Source organism: Ranitomeya imitator, chromosome 3, assembly GCF_032444005.1.
Source record: "Ranitomeya imitator isolate aRanImi1 chromosome 3, aRanImi1.pri, whole genome shotgun sequence".
NCBI lineage: Eukaryota > Metazoa > Chordata > Amphibia > Anura > Dendrobatidae > Ranitomeya > Ranitomeya imitator.
Window position 1 is genome coordinate 705729130 of NC_091284.1, and position 21318 is coordinate 705750447.

The 21318-nt window shown below is 45.0% G+C and overlaps 1 protein-coding gene across 1 annotated transcript in view; it reads right to left on the reverse strand.

The window, feature by feature from the left end:
- Positions 1–12307, reverse strand: part of LOC138672282 (chymotrypsin-like elastase family member 1) — an 18332-nt gene extending 6025 nt beyond the window's left edge. Inside the window, exons 1-6 of the mRNA XM_069760240.1 lie at positions 12249–12307; positions 8614–8696; positions 5860–5960; positions 5642–5767; positions 1404–1540; positions 1043–1188 (exon numbers count right to left, since the gene is read on the reverse strand). Coding sequence (XP_069616341.1) covers positions 1043–1188; positions 1404–1540; positions 5642–5767; positions 5860–5960; positions 8614–8696; positions 12249–12288 — 633 coding nt within the window. The 5' untranslated portion in view covers positions 12289–12307. The remainder of the gene's footprint in view (positions 1–1042; positions 1189–1403; positions 1541–5641; positions 5768–5859; positions 5961–8613; positions 8697–12248) is intronic.
- Positions 12308–21318: the final 9011 nt, after the last annotated feature.

The following is a 21318-nucleotide window of genomic DNA, read 5'->3' on the forward strand; positions in this document are numbered from 1 at the left end:
TGTAACATTTCCCCTTTAATCACACCATGGTTGCGATATAGATAACCAGTGGAGTGATGTTTGGCTGACACATGCACAGTAAGAGTTTTTTGCATCTCACCCGGCCGATGAGCTCCGAAGACCAGATATCCGCTCTCGGCTTTTTTTCATAAACCGGAAGTACGTTACTTTCACATTGTAGTGCGCACTACATAAAGACAGATGCACACAGACAGGTAGTAATGACAGTATTCTGTCAGGCGTGTAATATGCAGTTTTGTACAATGCCCATTCCTACTCCGCTGATGAGTAAGAGACACAAAACGCATTGTGAGGACTTCTGAGGAAGGACAGCCACTCGCTTACAAAAAAGGGCAATTAAAAGATGTACTAAATCATCTCCTCCATCAGAAATGCCACTTCTGTGATGTCTGCAAATAATTTTCGGAAATGTGAACACTCCTGGTTGTGTCTCCTTCATGCGTGTTGCCTGTAGCAGTAGGCCTCTGAGACCATCAAGCTTCCACTTCCTTGGACTCAACTACCCGTGTTACTATCTTGGGGTGGCGCATGCTCAGATTGAGATCTCGGCCATTTTCCCGGAGGCCACCGCATCACAGCAATGGATGTGCAGGTGCTCCAGGCTTTCAGAAAATGTTGGCAGTGCCCCGAACCATGAGCACCGCCAAACCTGCTACACCAGTCTGGGATGAGAGTCATATCGCCAGAACACTGAACACTCCCTGTGACCACACTCCACCAGCGCTGCCAATCCCCCTGGTAAGCTGAATTCGGACTGTAAGACCGACATCCATATGACACATTAATTTTTTTCCCTATTTTCCTTCTGAAAATTTGAGGTGCATCTTATAACCCGGTGCGTCTTATAGTCCGAAAAATACGGTATTTCATAGTAAATACATGACTTCACTAGAATAGACGTCAGGATAGACATTAGTCTGGGTTAACAATTTTTACAGTGAAATATGCATTTGTTATGATATGAATATATACCATGATTGTAAAATATTTATATACATAATAAAAGAATGAAATATCTTACAAAGCATCCAGAGTGGATTCCATTGCCTCCAGCACACACCATGGTGTTCTTGACTGTGCTCCCCCAGTAGGAGTTTGTAGAGCAAACTTCATGTGACACCACAGGCAGCGGGGCCTGCTGAAGGATGGGTGAAACAGATCCATATGCTGTAATGCAAAGATTAAATCCATCAATTGTCCATAAGGCTGACAGCCCCAAACTTATACACTGCATCTAACACAGCAGCGGTGTGACTGGAGCCAAGAGGAGCCATGCTGCATAAATTTTCATTATACAAGTTATAGTTGGATAAGACTACTCAATCCCATTAGCCGTCTCTTGCCAATACAACCTAACAACGTAAGCATTGGACCAAACTTACTGTCAGTGTAGCCCCATCCAGTAACAACGCACGGATGATCATTGGGAAGGATAGCACCGTCACCAGGTAGATAGGCAAGCTGGACAACTTGATTAAGAACAGCATGAGAAGCCAAACGGAGCACTGCAATATCAAAGCTACAAAGAAAATATGACAGCCGTGCTTAGGCCCGGTGAGTTTATGTGTGTGCCACTGACATGAAAGAGTCATATAGAGAGATGTTCATGAACTCCTATGACAAGTTTGTTTTTCAAAGGATATTAGAGGGTACAAGGGGATCTGCAATCTTGGACCTAATTCTTACCAACAAGGAGGAAATGGTTGATGAAGTAAAGGTGGCTGGAAATTTAGGAGGCAGAGATCATGATATCCTTGAATTTTGAATTACAAGAGGAGGAAGACCAGCAAGGACTCAGTCTTTAAGGTTGGACTTCAGAAAGGCACATTTTAGTGGACTCAGAAAGAGGGTAGGACAGATCCAAGGGCTGGATGTTCTAAAGGACGGAAATATCCAAGAAGGATATTTGATTTTGCTAAATCAAATTCTCACTGCTCAATCAGTAATAATCCCCCCAAAAGAAGGAAGAATTGAAAGCACTTAAAGAGACCAGAATGGGTGAACACAGACCTTAATCACTTGTAAAAAGGAAGAAAGAAATGTAAATCAAATGAAAAGATGAGGGCATATGTAAAGAAGAATATAATGCTGTTTGCAGGGCAAGTCTTAGAAGATCTAAAGCCAGTAGTGAAATAAGGCTTGCAAGGGAGACCAAAGCAGTAAAAAAGGGTTTTGGGGGTATGTCAAAAGCAAAAGAAAAGTCAAAGATCCTACAGGATTTTTACAGGATGAAAAGGGTGAAGTGGTTAAAAATAATGTTGAGAAGGACAAACTCTTAAATTCCTATTTTGCATTTGTGTTCTCTAAGAAAGCAATTGTAACATCAATTAATCTTCACGGCACCATCGAAGGAATAAACTAATCCACACTATCCATAAACAGAGAGATGGTGAGGGAATACTTAGCTAATTTCCATGAATTTAAATCTCCTGGTCCAGGTGAATTACATCCTAGGGTACTGAAAGAGTTAGCAGAGGAAATAGCAGAAGCAATAGTAAGAATTTTTTAAAAATCCTTGAAGAACAGGAGAAGTCCCAGAAGACTGGAGAAAGGCAAATCTTTTTCCTTTCTTCAAAAAAGGAAAGAAGACAGCTCAAGGAAATGACAGGCCAGTGAGCCTCACTTCTATACCAGGAAATATATTTGAACATATTATTAAATAGCATGTATGTACAGTACAGACCAAAAGTTTGGACACACCTTCTCATTTAAAGATTTTTCTGTATTTTCATGACTATGAAAATTGTCCATTCACACTGAAGGCATCAAAACTATGAGTTAACACATGTGGAATTATATACTTAAGAAAAAAGTGTGAAACAACTGAAATTATCTATATATATAATTGTCTAAGGGTTTTTCCGTCTGTCTGTCTGTCTGTCCAGGAAATCCCGCGTCTCTGATTGGTCGAGGCCGCCAGGCCTGGCGGCCTCGACCAATCAGAGACGGGCACAGTGACGATGATGTTATAATGGTTGCCATGGCGACAATGATGTCATAAAGGTTGCTTTGACCAATCAGCGACGGGCACAGCGACAATGATGTCATAATGGTTGCCATGGCGAAGATGATGTCATAAAGGTTGCCTCGACCAATCAGCAACGGGCACAGCGACGATGATGTCATAATGGCTGCCATGGCGACGATGATGTCATAAAGGTTGCCTCGACCAATCAGCGACGGGCACAGTCTGCCGCGAATTCTGGAATCATCATTGTCCATATACTACGGGGACATGCATATTCTAGAATACCCGATGCCTGGTGGCCTCGACCAATCAGCGACGGGCACAGCGACGATGATGTCATAAAGGACGTAGACATCCCGCGTGGCGGCCTCGACCAATCAGCAACGGGCACAGCGACTATGATGTCATAATGGTTGCCATGGCGACGATGATGTCATAAAGGTTGCCTCGATCAATCAGTGACGGGCACAATCTGCCGCAAATTATGGAATCATCATTGTCCATATACTACGGGGACATGCATATTCTAGGATACCCGATGTGTTAGAATCGGGCCACAATCTAGTGTCTTATATTCTAGGTTCTTCAAAGAAGTCACCGTTTGCTTTGATGACTGCTTTGCACACTCTTGGCATTCTCTGGATGAGCAGCAAGAGGTAGTCACCGGAAAAGGTCGTTCAACAATCTTGAAGGAGTTCCCAGAGATGCTTAGCACTTGTTGGCCCTTTTGCCTACATTCTGCGGTCCAGCTCACCCCAAACCATCTCGATTGGGTTCAGGTCTGGTGACTGTGGAGGCCAGGTCATCTGGCGTAGCACCCCATCACTCTCCTTCTTGGTCAAATAGCCCTTACACAGCCTGGAGGTGTGTTTGGGGTCATTGTCCTGTTGAAAAATAAATGATGGTCCAAATAAAAGCAAACCGGATGGAATAGCATGTAAGATGCTGTGGTAGCCATGCTGGTTCAGTATGCCTTCAATTTTGAATAAATCCCCAACAGTGTCACCAGCAAAGCACCCCCACACCATCACACCTCCTACTCCATGCTTCACGGTGGGAACCAGGCATGTAGAGTCCATCCGTTCACCTTTTCTGCGTCGCACAAAGACACGGTGGTTGGAACCAAAGATCTCAAATTTGGACTCAGACCAAAAGCACAGATTTCCACTGGTCTAATGTCCATTCCTTGTGTTCTTTAGCCCAAACAAGTCTCTTCTGCTTGTTGCCTGTCCTTAGCAGTGGTTTCCTAGCAGCTATTTTACCATGAAGGCCTGCTGCACAAAGTCTCCTCTTAACAGTTGTTGTAGAGATGTGTCTGCTGCTAGAACTCTGTGTGGCATTGACCTTGTCTCTAATCTGAGCTGCTGTTAACCTGTGATGTCTGAGGCTGGTGATTTGGATAAACTTATCCTCAGAAGCAGAGGTGACTCTTGGTCTTCTTGGGGCGGTCCTCATGTGAGCCAGTTTCTTTGTAGTGCTTGATGGTTTTTGCCACTGCACTTGGGGACACTTTCAAAGTTTTCCCAATTTTTCGGACTGACTGACCTTCATTTCTTAAAGTAATGATGGCCACTCGTTTTTCTTTACTTAGCTGCTTTTTTCTTGCCATAATACAAATTCTAACAGTCTGTTCAGTAGGATTATCAGCTGTGTATCCACAAGACTTCTGCACAACACAATTGATTGTCCCAACCCCATTTGTAAAGCAAGAAATCCCACTTATTAAACCTGACAGGGCACACATGTGAAGTGAAAACCATTCCTGGTGACTACCTCTTGAAGCTCATCAAGAGAATGCCAAGAGTGTGCAAAGCAGTCATCAAAGCAAAAGGTGGCTACTTTGAAGAACCTAGAATATAAGACATAATTTCAGTTGTTTCACACTTTTTTTGTTAATTATATAATTCCACATGTGTTAATTCATAGATTTGATGCCTTTCAGTATGAATGTACAATTTTCATAGTCATGAAAATACAGAAAAGTCTTTAAATGAGGTGTGTCCAAACTTTTGGTCTGTACTGTAAGTGTAAGTACTTGGATAAAAATACAGTAATTAATCAGACCCAGCATGGGTTTGTAGCAATCAAGTCATGACTAATCTAATTTCCCTCAATGATGGAATCGCTGACTGGGTGGATCAGGGAAATGCGGTAGATATAGTATAGTCTCGACTTCAGCAAAGCATTTGATAAAGTATATCATACTATTCTTATTGAAAAAATGACTAAGTATGGGATTGACAAGGCTATGGTTAGGTGGATTCATAACTGGCTCAGTGATTGCACTAAAAAAATGGTAGTAAATGGTTGCACATCCAATTAGAAAAGTGTTTTAAGTGGGGTATCACAAGGCTCTGTCCTGACCCTAGTGTTGTTCAACATTTTTTATAAATGACCTAAATAAGGGAACTGAATATAAACTAATCAAATTTGTAGATGATGCAAAGCTAGGAGGGATAGCTAACACTAGAGAAGACAGAGAAAGGATTTATAAGGATCTAAATATGCTTGAACAATGGACAGTGACTAATAGAATGGTATTTAACAGGGAGAAATGCAAGATTCTTCATCTGGGCAAGAAAAACGAAAATTTCATCTATAGCCTTAGAATGTATCGGTTGACTACTCATCTAAGATTGACAATATCCATACCCAGAAGCTAGATTGTTTGCGTCCCATCTGGAATGGTAGATGACTTTATCCACACCAATAACCTGCTCAGTACCGTCACCTTGGTACAGATTGTGATCTCCAAGACCCACACGAAAAGTTGCTGACCTAATAGATAATTATGGGTGAAAACATGGTTTACAAATAGATACCTGACACAAAGTGGCTTATAAAGGGATATTTAAAGCAACAAAACTCACCAGTCTACACAGTGAGCAGCTGTCAACACCCAGTTAGTACGGATCAGACTGCCCCCACAGGTGTGGTACCAATAACCACCAGAAAGATACTGCAGAGTAACCTTATGAAAAATACATGGATATGGAAAGTCATCACATTTTCTAAATATCATACTGTTTGGCATTGCAGCCAGTTTTTGCCTATATGGCAAATCTTTTTTGTTTTTTTCATTTTTTATTGCCATTTTCCATGAGCCTTAACTTTTTTTGGCACCATAGACATACAAGGGATTGTTATTTATGGGATGAGTTGTGTTTGTCAATGACATCATTTTTTGGTATATATAACGTATTAGCAAACTTTTATTAAGTTTTCATTGAATGGAATATAGACAAAACAGCAATTCTGCCAGTTATCTTTTTGCTTTTTAATTTTTTCGCTATTTTTTGTGCTGTTTTGTACAATCATAATAACCTCAAGAAAGAGAAAATGCAAGCTGAAAAATAGTAAAGTCATTTTTATTGCATTATGAAACAGAAAAGACACAAAATACACACATAATAATATTGAAACTTGGTATACAGTGTGTATGGAAAGTATTCAGACCCCATTAAATTTTTCACTCTTTGTTTCATTGCAGCCATTTGGTAAATTCAAAAAAGTTCATTTTTTTCACATTAATGTACACTCTGCACCTCATCTTGACTGAAAAAAACAAATGTAGTAATTTTTGCAAATTTAATAAAAAAGAAAAACTGAAATATCACATGGTCATAAGTATTCAGACCCTTTGCTCAGACACTCATATTTAAGTCACATGCTGTCCATTTCCTTGTGATCCTCCTTGAGATGGTTCCACTCCTACATTGGAGTCTAGCTGTGTTTAATTAAACTGATAGGACTTGATTTGGAAAGGCACACACCTGTCTATATAAGACCTCACAGCTCACAGTGCATGTCAGACCAAATGAGAATCATGGCGTCAAAGGAACTGGCCAAAGAGCTCAGAGACAGAATTGTGGCAAGGCACAGATCTGACCAAGGTTACAACAGAATTTATGCAGTACTCAAGGTTCCTAAGAGCACAGTGGCCTCCATAATCCTTAAATGGAAGAAGTTTGGGAGCATCAGAAGTCTTCCTAGACCTGGCTGTCCAGCCAAACTGAGCAATCGTGGGAGAAGAGCCTTAGTGAGAGAGGTAAAGAAGAACCCCAAGATCACTGTTGCTGAGCACTAGAGATGCAGTAGGGAGATGGGCGAAAGTTCCGCAAAGTCAACTATCACTGCAGCCCTCCACCAGTCGGGCCTTTATGGCAGAGTGGCCTGATGGAAGCCTCTCCTCAGTGCAAGACATACAGTATGAAAGCCGCATAGAGTTTGCTAAAAAACACATGAAGGACTCCCAGGCTATGAGAAATAAGATTCTCTGGTTTAATGAGATGAAAATAGACCTTTTTGGTGATAATTCTAAGCGGTATGTGTGGAGAAAACGAGGCACTGCTCATCACCTGCCCAATACAATCCCAACAGTGAAACATGGTGGTGGCAGCATCATGCTATGGGGTGTTTTTCAGCTGCAGGGACAGGACGACTGGTTGTCATTGAAGGAAGCATGAATGCAGCCAAGTACAGAGATATTCTGGATGAAAACCTCTTCAAAAGTGCTCTGGATCTCAGACTTGGCCAAAGGTTCACCTTCCAACAAGACAATGACCCTAAGCACACAGCTAAAATAACAAAGGAGTGGCTTCAGAACAACTCTGTGACCATTCTTGACTGGCCCAGCCAGAGCCCTGACCTAAACCCAATTGAGCATCTCTGGAGAGACCTGAAAATGGCTGTCCATCCCCAAATCCAGGTGTGAAAAACCTTTTGCATCATTCCCAAGAAGACTCATGGCTGTACTAGCTCAAAAGGGTGCTTCTACTCAATACTGAGCAAAGGGTCTGAATACTTATGACCATGTGATATTTCAGTTTTTCTTTTTAAATAAATTAGCAAAAATTACTACATTTCTGTTTTTGTTCAGTCAAGGTTTGGTGCAGTGTGTACATTAATGAACTTTTTGGAATTTACCAAATGGCTGCAATGAAACAAAGAGTGAAAAATTTAACGGGGTATGAATACTTTCCTTACCCACTGATTATAAAACATTGAATAAATAGTAGCAAAATTCCTGTAGTATATAAATGTCCTGAATATATCAAAATGTATAATTAAATATTAAAGGTCACATGCCTTACACATTCATATATATGCAAATTTTAATCGGTAAGTATACCATGCCGTTTTACCTTTTTTGTAGGCACAAATCATGCATCCACAGGGACTCAAACATAATATACGAGCACGCCCAGATGCTCGGACAACACCCGAACATGCTCAGATAAGATGTTATCCAAGTACGTACGCTCATCACTAACTCCTTATCCATGAGACAGTACAGTCCACAGGGTAGCTTAATTTAATGAAATGTGATTTTAGATTTAATTTCCTAATTATGACATTTTTGGAGGGAGGAAAACTATTTCAATTGTCACCTTAGGAAGAAGAACCAGCCTTTATCTTGCTTGTCAGTGTTTACAGCCTACCACAACCTTCTTCCATTGGGTTATTAATATATATTTTGTTAGCTTACATATAGTCTTTATATTCTGCAGTGCTTTACAGACATTATTGTTCCTATTGGGACTCACGATTTAAATTGCCTATCAGTATGTCAGAGTGACCTTCTATTTAATAACTTTAAATTCAGTGATAGAATCGACACTTACCTGCCAAGGCCAACTGTTTTTAACAACATCCGTTCCTCCTACCACACGTCCATTCCTGTCTGCAAAGTCTTCTCGACATTGACCTGAGAAAATAGAGATTTTCTACATTTAATTTTGACTAAATTTAAATGTTCTTTCAATGAAAAAGAAACGACATAAAGCAATTCCAAAACTATGCAGTCTTTAATGTATATTTTCTATAAAATTTCCAATATATTGTGATCAAAGATGTGAATCTATTAGATACTATTTCAATGTAGACAACAGACATAGTTCTAAAACGTCTTATTTCTATCAGTCTACAACTACGAATTCTATTCGAATTTGACATTGAATCCTTTGTGAATTCTGAAATGATACAGAGTTACCGTAACTTTACATCCAACTGTCGTCCTAAGGAAAATGAGATATTCTAATGCATTGTATTATATAACAATATACACTGAATGTATGTTATAGTGATCTATATGTAAATAGCTATGTGTCAGCATAGAAAACATATAGATTTTGTCAGTCTGATACCCAATATAAACTTTTTCATAGAACAAAATATTCCTAAATAAAATGTCCTCTTCCTTCTGAAGACACTATTTGCATTATTAACTCCTTAGTGACAGAGCCACTTTGGTACTTAATGACCAAGCTAATTTTTACAATTCTGACCACTGTAACTTTATGAGGTTATAGCTCTGGAACGATTCAACGGATCCTTGTAATTATTATTATTATTATTATTTATTGTTATAGCGCCATTTATTCCATGGCACTTTACATGTGAGGAGGGGTATACATAATAAAAACAAATACAATAATCTTAAACAATACAAGTCTTAACTGGTACAGGAGGAGTGAGGACCCTGCCCGCGAAGGCTCACAATCTACAAGGGATGGGTGAGAATACAGTAGGTGATTCTGAGATAGTTTTTTCGTTACATATTGTACTTCATGATAGAGGTGAAAAATTTTGATAGGACTTGCATTTATTTATAAAAAAACGGAAAGTTACACCATTCTAAAAACTGCACCCCTCAAGGTGCGCAAAACCACATTCAAGACGTTTATCAACCCTTCAGGAGACTTTTTGAATACAAAATTAGCTGGAATCAATGACGGGCGCCATGTCATGTTTGGAGACCCCCTGATGTACCTAAACAGTGGAAACCCCCCAATTCTAACTCCAACCATAACACAGCTCTAACCCCTACCCTAACCCGAACACACCCCTAACCATAATTCCAACCCTAACCATAACCCTAACAACAACCCTAACACCAACACCACCCTAACCCCAACACCACAACCCTAACCCCAACACAACCCTAGCCTCAACCCTAACTCTAGCCCCAACCATAACCAAAACCCTAACCCTAGCCCCAACCCTAACCCCAGCCCAACCCTAACCCTAGCTCTAACCCTAGCCCCAACCCTAATCCTAGCCCAACCCTAACAATAGCTCTAACCCCAACCCTATTTCTAGCCCCAACCCTAACCTTAGCCTCAACCCTAACCCTAGCCCAACCCTAACCCTAGCCTAACCCTAGCCCTAGCGGTAACTCCAACTCTAATCCTAGCCCCAACCCTAACCCTAGCTATAACCCCAACCCTAACCCTAGCCCCAATCCTAACCCTAATTAAAAATGTTTTATCTAATTATTTTTACCTAACTAAGGGGTTGGTAAAGGGGGGTTTGATTTACTGTTTTTTTAAATTTTCATCACTGTGATAGACCCTATAACAGTGATCAAAATGAACCAATAGGAAAAATCTCCTATTGTTGCCGGGTGCTGGCCGGCAGATCTCAGCGGGCGCACTGCACATGCACCCACCATTTTCTTCCTGGAAGAAGATGCCAAGGGACGAGGAACAGGACCAGGGGATGCAGGAGGTGCCGGAGGTAGCAGGAGGCTTGGGTGACTCAATTTCCCTCTCCTCTGATGTGCTGGATCATATCAGAGGAGAGAGAAATAATTGGGAAATCTGCCTCTTTTTTTTTTTTTGCGGTTGCCGTTATTTGTTGAATAACTGCGATCTCAACACTTTGTACTGTAAAATCCGACCTGAATCATGTTCTTCGGGGTCTTGGCTATAGGAGATTTTCTGACCCAGCGGCCCTGAGGAATTGGTACCCTAAACTACCACCGTTAAAAGGTGTATCGGCGGTTGCTAAGAGGTTAATAGATATAAGAGACTGTGAATAAAGAGGGAATGTAGGGATATGTGTACACAACATCATTAAGATGCCGACACATGCACATCGCATTTGAAGCAGCAGACACTTTGGGAAAATGCTGGCAGTGTTTTCCCTGAAGAGTCTTTTCTGGCGTCCTACTGGATGTCTTTTGGTGACTTCCAAGCAAAAGCAGAGTAATAGACCAATCACTTCTTTTAGCTGCTTCATGATTTTCAAAGCCTGAAATGGTTAAATGAATTACAAAAGACAGGACACATGCACAGCAAGATAGTTGACATTGCAATACATATATGCAGTTTTGGGGGGGGGGTTTAGCCTTTTTTTCACATGTGTTCCAGCCAGAATCCATATAATGTACATACTCTAAGAATGATCAGAAGTGGGGACAAGATCAAGAACAGGCTCAGTAAAAACGTATTCACTAGGCATGCCAGACTTTGTAGCCGGCATAAACACCTTTACAATAAAAAACGGATTCTCACCTAAATTAATTTACTTAAAATAAAGCGCTGTGGCAGATATACTGGAATGCTGAACACTACGGCTGCCCTCTATCTACCCTTACATTAATGACGGTTAAACCTTTAGCCACATTAGTGGCAAGGGATGTTCCACCTTATACCTCGTGTAGTATGCAATACATGTATGTCCACAGAGAATAGTGCCACTCATTGCTAAGACTGGCATTGTGCTTAGGGCAGTGGTGGCAGAAGTCAAGCTTTGCAAGCCTTACGCAGCATGGAAGACATTAATCTAATGGTCAGTGCAAAGTCCACATCTACAAATAGCCAGTAAGTGTTACAAAGCAGACTGGATAATACTAATCTATAACAGTACCTTGAGAATTTGACTGTGTTAAGAAGATAAAAGGGGCAGTACCACAAACAAAGTTCATTTTAATTAATAGATCCTATAATAATAATTTCAAATTTTAATGTGCTAAAAAATGTTCCTGTGCTGAGATAATCACATAAATGTGCCTCTGTTGTGTACTGTGTAATGACTGTGTCTGGGACATGGTCTGATCATACCACATCTCCTGGGCGGGGGGGGGGGGGGGGGGGAATAAAAAAGTATACAGATATTAGAGCATGGGAGCGCAAATATCTTTTTTTTTTAGGTAAAGCATTTTTTTAAAACAAGTAGGGAAAAGCTTTAGCTCACCAAAAGAATCAGCCACTATTGCTTCCTTCCCTGCCCAGGAGCTGTTGTATGATCAGACCATGTCCCTGTACGGTCAGACACAGCCATTATACAGTACACAGCAGGGGCACATTTATAAGATTATCTCAGAACAGGAACATTTTTTCTAAACACATCCAGTTGTGGAAATTATTATTATTCACAGATGTATTGATTAAAATTAATTTTAAATTTAACTTTGTTTGTGGGAAAACCCTTTTAAGTTTATCTGCTTTGTATAATACCATAAAAGAAATCTTACCAAGGAGAACAAGAGAAGCTAGTAACAGAAGATGAAACATTTTGCGGCTTGTGTCTGTAAAATGCTGTATGTCATAGGAGAGCCTGTATTTATAAGGAAGTAGCTCTATATTATAACTAATGAGAACATTTGCAGGTGTCCCTAATGGTGTATTTGATCTTTGACTGTTACTTTTTTTAGATCATCTCAGAAACCTTGAAAATCATGAAAAATGTTAAGAACAGTATACATAGAAGCAGTGAGAAATTAAATGTATACATAGCTGGCTGCCATATTAAACTTTTTTTACCTACTTTGGCCAACTATTTGGTCTAAAGCAGCTAAAACTTCAATTTGTATCCTGTATAAAGAAAATCAGTACAAGATTCTCATATGTTGGTATCATACTCCAGAACTCCTAAATAAAATGAATCCCGAATTCCAAATGTCTGCTTGCACTATGGGTTCCCTGTTGCTACTTTACCACTTATCTTCTGGTCATGTGCTAATTTAGATTCTGGGAAATAGTCAAGTCCTTTGGTGGCTCCCTTTAATTTTTCCCTAGCGACACAGCTCCCCTTCCCAGACAGAAAGTAACTGTAATGCATAGTGTTGTTAAAGGGAACCTGTCACCCCATTTTTTCAGTACGAGATAAAAATACTGTTATATAGGGCCTGAGCTGTGCGTTACTATAGTGTATTTTGTGTACCCTGATTCCCCACCTATGCTGCCGAAATAACTTACCAAAGTCGCCGTTTTCGCCTGTCAATCAGGCTGGTCAGGTCAGATGGGCGTGGTGACATCGCTGTTTCTTCCCCCAGATCTTGCATATCTTTCCGTTGGTGGCGTAGTGGTTTGCACATGCCCATCTTCTGAATCCACTGGGCAGGAGAAGAAAAAACGCGCGATCTGCGCTATTTCCCTGGTGATCTGTGGGGGCGGCCATCTTCCTGAGGCCGCGCGTGCGCATATGGAGTCCTCTGCTGCCCGGAGCTTCAGGAAATGGCCGCGGGATGCCGCGCGTGCGCAGATGGAGATCACGGCGGCCATTTTCCTGAAGCCGAGTTCGCATCTCGGCTTCAGGAAAATGGCCGCTGCGATCTCCATCTGCGCACGCGCGGCATCCCACGGCCATTTTCCTGAAGCCTCGGGCAGCAGAGGACTCCATATGCGCACGCGCGGCCTCAGGAAGATGGCCGCCCCCACAGATCACCAGCGAAATAGCGCAGATTGCGCGTTTTTTCTTCTCCTGCCCAGTGGATTCAGAAGATGGGCATGCGCAAACCACTGCGCCACCAACGGAAAGATATGCAAGATCTGGGGGAAGAAACAGCGATTTCGCCACGCCCATCTGACAAGACCAGCCTGATTGACAGGCGAAAACGGCGACTTCGGTAAGTTATTTCGGCAGCATAGGTGAGGAATCAGGGTACACAAAATACACTATAGTAACGCACAGCTCAGGCCCTATTTAACAGTATTTTTATCTCGTACTGAAAAAACAGGGTGACAGGTTCCCTTTAAGGTGATCTGCCCAGCAACATACGGTAGGGACAGACATAGTTAAAGTTTGGGACTAGCACGTAATGGGAGGGACAAGTCCCAGTATAAAGGGATTGCTTCCTGACAGTCAGTTAGGGAAGTACCGTAACCAAGGTCAAGTTCAAGTACAGTGGACTCCTGAAGTTGACGTGCTGCAAAGACCATATCTACTGTTTCACGTTTAGCACGGAAACCACACTGGCTTTCGGGTAATAGGCCTTGCTCAAGGTGATGTAGAAGGTGGTTGAGCAAGAGACGAGCCAATATCTGTCCTGCAGTGGACAGAAGGGAGATGCCTCGATGGTTGTCACAATATTGGCGATTACCTTTCCTCTTGTATATGTGAATTATGCTGGCATCTCTCATATGTTGCGGAATCTGTTCCTTTTTCCACATATACTGGAATAGTTTGGTCACCGTTTGCATCAGAGCAAGGCCGCCAGCTTTATATACCTCAGCAGCTATAGCATCATTTCCGGGTGCTTTTCCACAAGAAAGTGCTTTTTCTGCTTTCCTGACTTCATCTCCACTTGGAATAATATCAAAGTCCTTGTTGATTTCTTAGTTACATGTGCGTTAAGCAGAGATGAAGTGCTTGATGACTGGGTCCATATACAGCTTTGAGCGCATCGTAGAAGCGTTTCTGGTCATGGGTATCTGCATAGCCCTGAATTTAATCAGACTTCTTGCTTAACCATTTATCCTGCATCTCGCGTAGCTTGATCTGTACCTTTCTTTTTATGTTGGTAAAGGCACCTTTCTTAGCTAACGACGTGGGGTCATTTTGATACACCTTGTACCGCTGATGTTTCTCTTCTAGAAGTGTCTTTATTTCCTCATCGTTTTCATCAAACCACTCTTGATTATTTCTGGCTGCTGATCCGAGATGCTCCAGAGCAGTATTATAAACAGCATCTCTCAGAATTGTCCACTGTTCCTCAACGCCGATCTCCTCTGCCTGCAGTATGTTTAACAGTCTGCCATCAAGGTCATTGGCAAATTCCCTTGCAATTCTTTTATTTTGCAGCTTATAGACATTCAACCTCTTTGTCGTTTTCTGCCCTTGGGGTCCCTTCGCAGGCAGGATGTGGAGCCTGCACTTGGACACAGTGAGGCGATGGTCAGTCCAGCAGTCTGCACCGCACATGGCCGTCGCCACTCTAAAGTCCATCTCATCCTTTTTCCTTGCAATGATGTAATCAATGAGATGCCAATGCCTCGAGCGTGGGTGCATCCATGATGCCTTCATGCGTGTAGGTAAGTGGAATAGAGTGTTGGTGATGACAAGGTCATGTGTGACACAAATCTTGAGGAGCAGCAGGCCATTACTGTTACACTTGCCAGTGCCGTGTCTCCCAATGACCCCTTCCCAGTTTTGATGGTCTTTTCCCACTCTGGCATTAAAGTCTCCAAGTATAATGAGCTTATCTGCCTGTGGGGATTGCAGAAAGAAGTGTGTCAAGTTCATCATTGAACTTATCTTTAATGTCATCCGGATTAGTCATCGTGGGGGCATAGGCACTGATCAGAATTGCGTGTTTCTTGTTTGTAAGTGGGAGTTGAAATGTCATCAGACGGTCGTTGATGCCCTCTGGAAGCCTGGTAAGTTTACGAATAAGATGAGTTTTGATAGCAAATCCCACACCTGCTTTTCATTTTTCAGTGCTGCCTCGACCACTCCAGAAGAACGTATATCCACCACTATACTCTGTCAATTGACCCTTGTCTGCCAGGTGTGTTTCGCTGAGAGCTGCTATATCAACCTTGTAACAAGCTAGCTCCCTAGCAACCAATGCCGTTCTTCTCTCTGGCCTGTCTGCCTTAGTATTATTCAGCACATTCCATGTGCCAAGGTTGAGCACCATCATTTTCTTTTTCTTTATTGTGTGTCGACTGCTGTATGGGAAACCCGCCAGCTGCTGTAGGCAGGCCAGGTGAAATGAAGCAGACTATGTTTGAGGCACCTTTTCTAGCCCTGTCCTCGATTGAGGTGAGCAGAGTGATCCTGAACAGGACTGCTCAGACACCCGGGAGGCTGCCGAACTCCATTGCTGCTTCGGCCCAGTGGGGAGCGTCCATATGGCCTGGGCCGCCTGCGTGCAGGTTCGTGACTACAGCTTCCAGTGCTGCTGCTGCTTTGCCACTCTCCCATCACCACAGGACTTTAGATACGCAATGGTTGAAGTCATGACTTGCGCTTCACTTGCGATATTCGCCATATGGAACATCTGACTGCCACAGTAGAGGGGGCTCAATCTTTCGATTTCTACATGTTTATTTTGCTACACTGCTTTGTATTTTTGAATTGTTCTGTCTGTTAACTCTGCATAAACTTAAATAAAAATTAGAGTATGTGCACATGTAGGTGGGATGTCTGTGGATTTTTCCACACCTGTTTTTGTAAATCCGCAGGTAATTCGCACTGCGGATTACCTGCAGACTTACCGCGGATTTACTGCAGTTTTTGTGCGGATTCCAGCTGCAGTTTTACACCTGCGGATTCCTATTATGGGGCAGGTGTAAACCGCAGCGGAATCCACACAAAGAATTGACATGCTGCGGAATGTAAACCGCTGCAAAATCCGCAGCGTGTGCACATACCCTCACAGTTACAAAAAACTTGTTTTTCTTCTGATATTGTAGATTTTCTAGTTTATTTTGATATACTGAAGTGTGTATGAACAGTAACCAAAGGGGACTGTACACATATCAACCTGAATTTTCCTTGCAATTAATATACTCACCTACCACCGCTCTCTCCGATGTCCAGCGCCGGTCTTCTGCTCTTCTGAATGGCGTCACCGCTCTGCAGACTTGTCCAGGTCATGCTGCGCTCTGTGTGACCCGAAAGTGACTTTTACAGTGTAAGCCTATGGAGCATCAGAATGAGTCTGCATAGGCTTTCATTATAGCAGCGACATCCGGCTTGCATATAGAGCGTAGAATGAGCCGTCAGGTCTCATTTGCAGTGACGTCACTGAGAATTAGTGTCTCTTCCCCTACATCATGCTGCTATCAGATTACATAACAAAAGCCTGCGGACATATTCCCTTTAAGATGGGCGAGTAAGACCACCAGCCATGACAGTTTCCCCGTGCCACAGCCTCAGTGAAATTTTGAAAATCCTAATTTAAAATGTCTAATCACGCCTCAGATAGGTGGGTCAGGTCATTCCTACAAATTCCTCATTCATTCAATATGAGCAGCATGATGATTCATGACTGGCTGCACTGAAGCCTTTCAGCTCCTTGGGGACCTGGGTTCAAATCCCACCAAGGAGAACATCTTCAAAGAGTGTGCATATGTTCTCCCCATTTTTGACTGGATTTCCTCCCAGACTCCAAAAGATATACTGATAGGGAAATTAGAACATGAGCTCCTTTTGGGACACTAGTGATAATGTCTGTAAAGTGCTGTGGAATTAATTGCGCTATTGGAGCTCCCCACTAGGACCTTGGAGTACTTGGGCCGGGTCCTGTGGTCGTTAAAGGGGTGGTCACGGCGGTAGCGACCCGGTTTGTGGCCCTGGGCATCCAAGTAAAAGGGAAGGTCTTTAAAGGGGTTAGTTGAATAAAGAGTGTTCATGACGCCACCCGTTATACTCGGTCAGAGACGAACGACGCTGCTTAAATGAGTTCACTGGGAATCATGGTACTGCAGCAGAGATGGTACCACAGGTGAAGCTAAATCCCCAGGGCTCCCAGCGTAATAGGGAAAGATGGTGTGGTGCCAGAAAGAATCAGAGGACACAAGGTTCCAGTATCTTTACCTTTTACTGGTGGTTTTCGGCCACAGTCCAAGGTACCGGTAACAGGTGATGGTGAGGTCCAGTCGGCCTGGAAGAGATTATGGATCACCCATTCAGGTGAGGTTGGAAGCCTTCCTCCCTGCGCTGTAAGGCGAGTCCCTTGCTGCCTATGACTCCACACAAAGTCCTCTCTCTCTCTGTCCTAAGACAGTACCCGCATGGCAGGCAACGCAAGCCTTTTAACAGGTGTCTCTAATTATGACTCTGGGCTCTATATGTTGCTGTGCCTTCGGGTGTGGGTGTGAACAGATTACTTGAAATCTTCTGCCCTCTGGTTTCTGCTGTGGGGCATAAAGTCCCACACAGTCTCGGACTCCTGGAGGCCTGTTCCTGTGCTTCAGAGTGGAGGGAGCTCAGTCGCAGCTCCCCTCCAGCTCTTTACTTCTCCTATGTTTCTTCTCCTCTCGCACGTCCTACAGACACATCTCTGTCTGACTCCTCCACTCTGGTCAGGAGCTGGAGCACCACGTGGCTGCATGGCTCCAGCTCTCCTGCTCACTCCACTTTCCTCCAATAGACTGTCTCCTACCAACTACTCTAACTCCTCCTCCAAGCCAGAACATATATCTAGGGAAGCTCCCCTGAAACCATGTTGCATGTATGTGCTACCTGTTAAAGGGATCCTCCTTGCTTCCAGGCATGAAATCACCCTCCACGACAGGAAGGCAACACCACTGTAACAACTGGCTTCCTGGGGTGTTACACTATATGAGCGAGTAAATAAAAGCAGCATAATGGTCAGACCACACCTTATCAGGGCATAAATTTAGTAAGTGATCTGTTGACTCAGTTTCTTATTTGTCAAAAAACTTCTCCCCACCAGTTCTTTCAAAAATCTCCTCAGTAGCTCTTCCATATTTATATGGGTCTTCAGGCTATAGTCAACAGAGGTAACAGGACAGCTCCTGACAGGAATGTAGTCTAGAAATAGATTTCAGTTTCCTGCCGCTTTACCCAGGAACCCATCAAATCCAGGACATGGCTTGCTGGAATCTTCAATAAATGCTAAAGTTTCACAGGCTCAGTTAATCCTTTAAAAGACTCAAACAAGTAAAATGTGTGCATCAGCAGACTCATGGTCAGGAGAGATGTTGATCGTGCTAACCTGATTTCACATGGTACTCCCTGAGATAAGCCATCATCTGAGGTGTCATTTGGAGGCTTTCTCATAAAGAATACATGAACACTCACAAAAGTAAGCACTCCTGTAGGGGTGGACATACTATTGGTGCGACCTGTGAGCCGCACAGGGGCCCCAGAGGTGAGAGGGCCCATTTCCAAAGAGGGGCTATATACTGTTGTTGCACAGGGTTGTTCTTCTGCCTGTGGCCCCCACAGAGTTTATGTGCATTGGAAAGTCAGTTGAGATGGTTGTCGGCCGAATGATTAGTCGATGCATCGTTTGGCCAACAGCCTTCTAATGTTTGTGGCCACCCTTAGGAGTGTAAGGTTTTAGGGAGCATTTTGTAGTGCCAGGTTATAATACAGGTACTAAGAGAGAACATAAATGCACAAAAGCTGTGTATCTCAAGCAGGGCCGCCATCAGGGCATTACAGCCGTGACTGGCGTAAGGGGCCCGGTGAGCAGAGGGGGCCCGCATCGGGCCCCCTCTTACCTGCTCACCGGGCCCCTACCGGCAGCCGCAGGCTGAACCGGGCCCTTAGCGGCGGCCGGCGCTGCAGCTGTACGCTATTGACATGCGGGCCCACGCCCGCACGTCGATAGTTAACAGCCGCCAGCCGCAGCGTGCAGGTCGCCGGCGTCTGACGTCATTGTCAGTCGCCGGCGAGTGCACAGTGCAGCTGCGTGGAGAGAGGAGCGCGGCAGGTAAGTAGAACTTTTTTTTTTTTCTATTAAGAGCGGAGAGCGGCGATCGGGGGGGGGGGGGGGTTTGGGCAGAAGGCTGGACACAGAGGGGGCAGAGGGCCGCTGGACACAGAGGGGCAGAAGGCCGCTGGACACAGGGGGGCAGAAGGCCGCTGGACACAGAGGGGGCAGAAGGCCGCTGGACACAGGGGGGCAGAAGGCAGCTGGACACAGGGGGGCAGAAGGCAGCTGGACACAGAGGGGGCAGAAGGCCGCTGGACACAGGGGGGCAGAAGGCAGCTGGACACAGGGGGGCAGAAGGCAGCTGGACACAGAGGGGGCAGAAGGCAGCTGGACACAGAGGGGGCAGAGGGCCGCTGGACACAGGGGGGCAGAAGGCCGCTGGACACAGGGGGGCAGAAGGCCGCTGGACACAGAGGGGGCAGAAGGCCGCTGGACACAGGGGGGCAGAAGGCAGCTGGACACAGGGGGGCAGAAGGCAGCTGGACACAGAGGGGGCAGAAGGCAGCTGGACACGGGGGCAGAAGGCAGCTGGACACAGGGGGGCAGAAGGCCGCTGGACACAGAGGGGGCAGAAGGCCGCTGGACACAGAGGGGGCAGAAGGCCGCTGGACACAGAGGGGGCAGAGGGCCGCTGGACACAGAGGGGGCAGAAGGCCGCTGGACACAGGGGGGCAGAAGGCCGCTGGACACAGGGGGGCAGAAGGCCGCTGGACACAGGGGGGCAGAAGGCCGCTGGACACAGGGGGGCAGAAGGCCGCTGGACACAGAGGGGGCAGAAGGCCGCTGGACACAGGGGGGCAGAAGGCAGCTGGACACAGGGGGGCAGAAGGCAGCTGGACACAGAGGGGGCAGAAGGCAGCTGGACACAGAGGGGGCAGAAGGCAGCTGGACACAGGGGGGCAGAAGGCAGCTGGACACAGAGGGGGCAGAAGGCAGCTGGACACAGGGGGCAGAAGGCAGCTGGACACAGGGGGCAGAAGGCAGCTGGACACGGGGGCAGAAGGCAGCTGGACACAGAGGGGGCAGAAGGCAGCTGGACACAGAGGGGGCAGAAGGCAGCTGGACACAGGGGGGCAGTAAAGCTGGACACAGAGGGGGCAGAAGGCCGCTGGACACGGGGGCAGTAAAGCTGGACACGGGGGGGGGGGCAGAAGGCCGCTGGACACAGAAGGGCAGTAAAGCTGGACACGGGGGGCAGAAGGCTGGACACGGGGGGCAGAAGGCTGGACACAGGGGGGCAGTAAAGCTGGACACAGGGGGGGCAGAAGGCTGGACACAGAGGGGGCAGTAAAGCTGGACACAGGGGGCAGTAAAGCTGGACACAGAGGGGGCAGTAAAGCTGGACACAGAGGGGGCAATAAATCTGGACACAGAGGGGGCAGTAAATCTGGACACAGAGGGGGCAGTAAATCTGGACACAGAGGGGGCAGTAAATCTGGACACAGAGGGGGCAGTAAATCTGGACACAGAGGGGGCAGTAAATCTGGACACTGAGGGGGCAGTAAATCTGGACACAGAGGGGGCAGTAAATCTGGACACAGAGGGGGCAGTAAATCTGGACACAGAGGGGGCAGTAAATCTGGACACAGAGGGGGCAGTAAATCTGGACACAGAGGGGGCAGTAAATCTGGACACAGAGGGGGCAGTAAATCTGGACACAGAGGGGGCAGTAAATCTGGACACAGAGGGGGCAGTAAATCTGGACACAGAGGGGGCAGTAAATCTGGACACAGAGGGGGCAGTAAATCTGGACACAGAGGGGGCAGTAAATCTGGACACAGAGGGGGCAGTAAATCTGGACACAGAGGGGGCAGTAAATCTGGACACAGAGGGGGCAGTAAATCTGGACACAGAGGGGGCAGTAAAGCTGGACACGGGGGGGGGGGGCAGAAAGCTGGACACGGGGGGG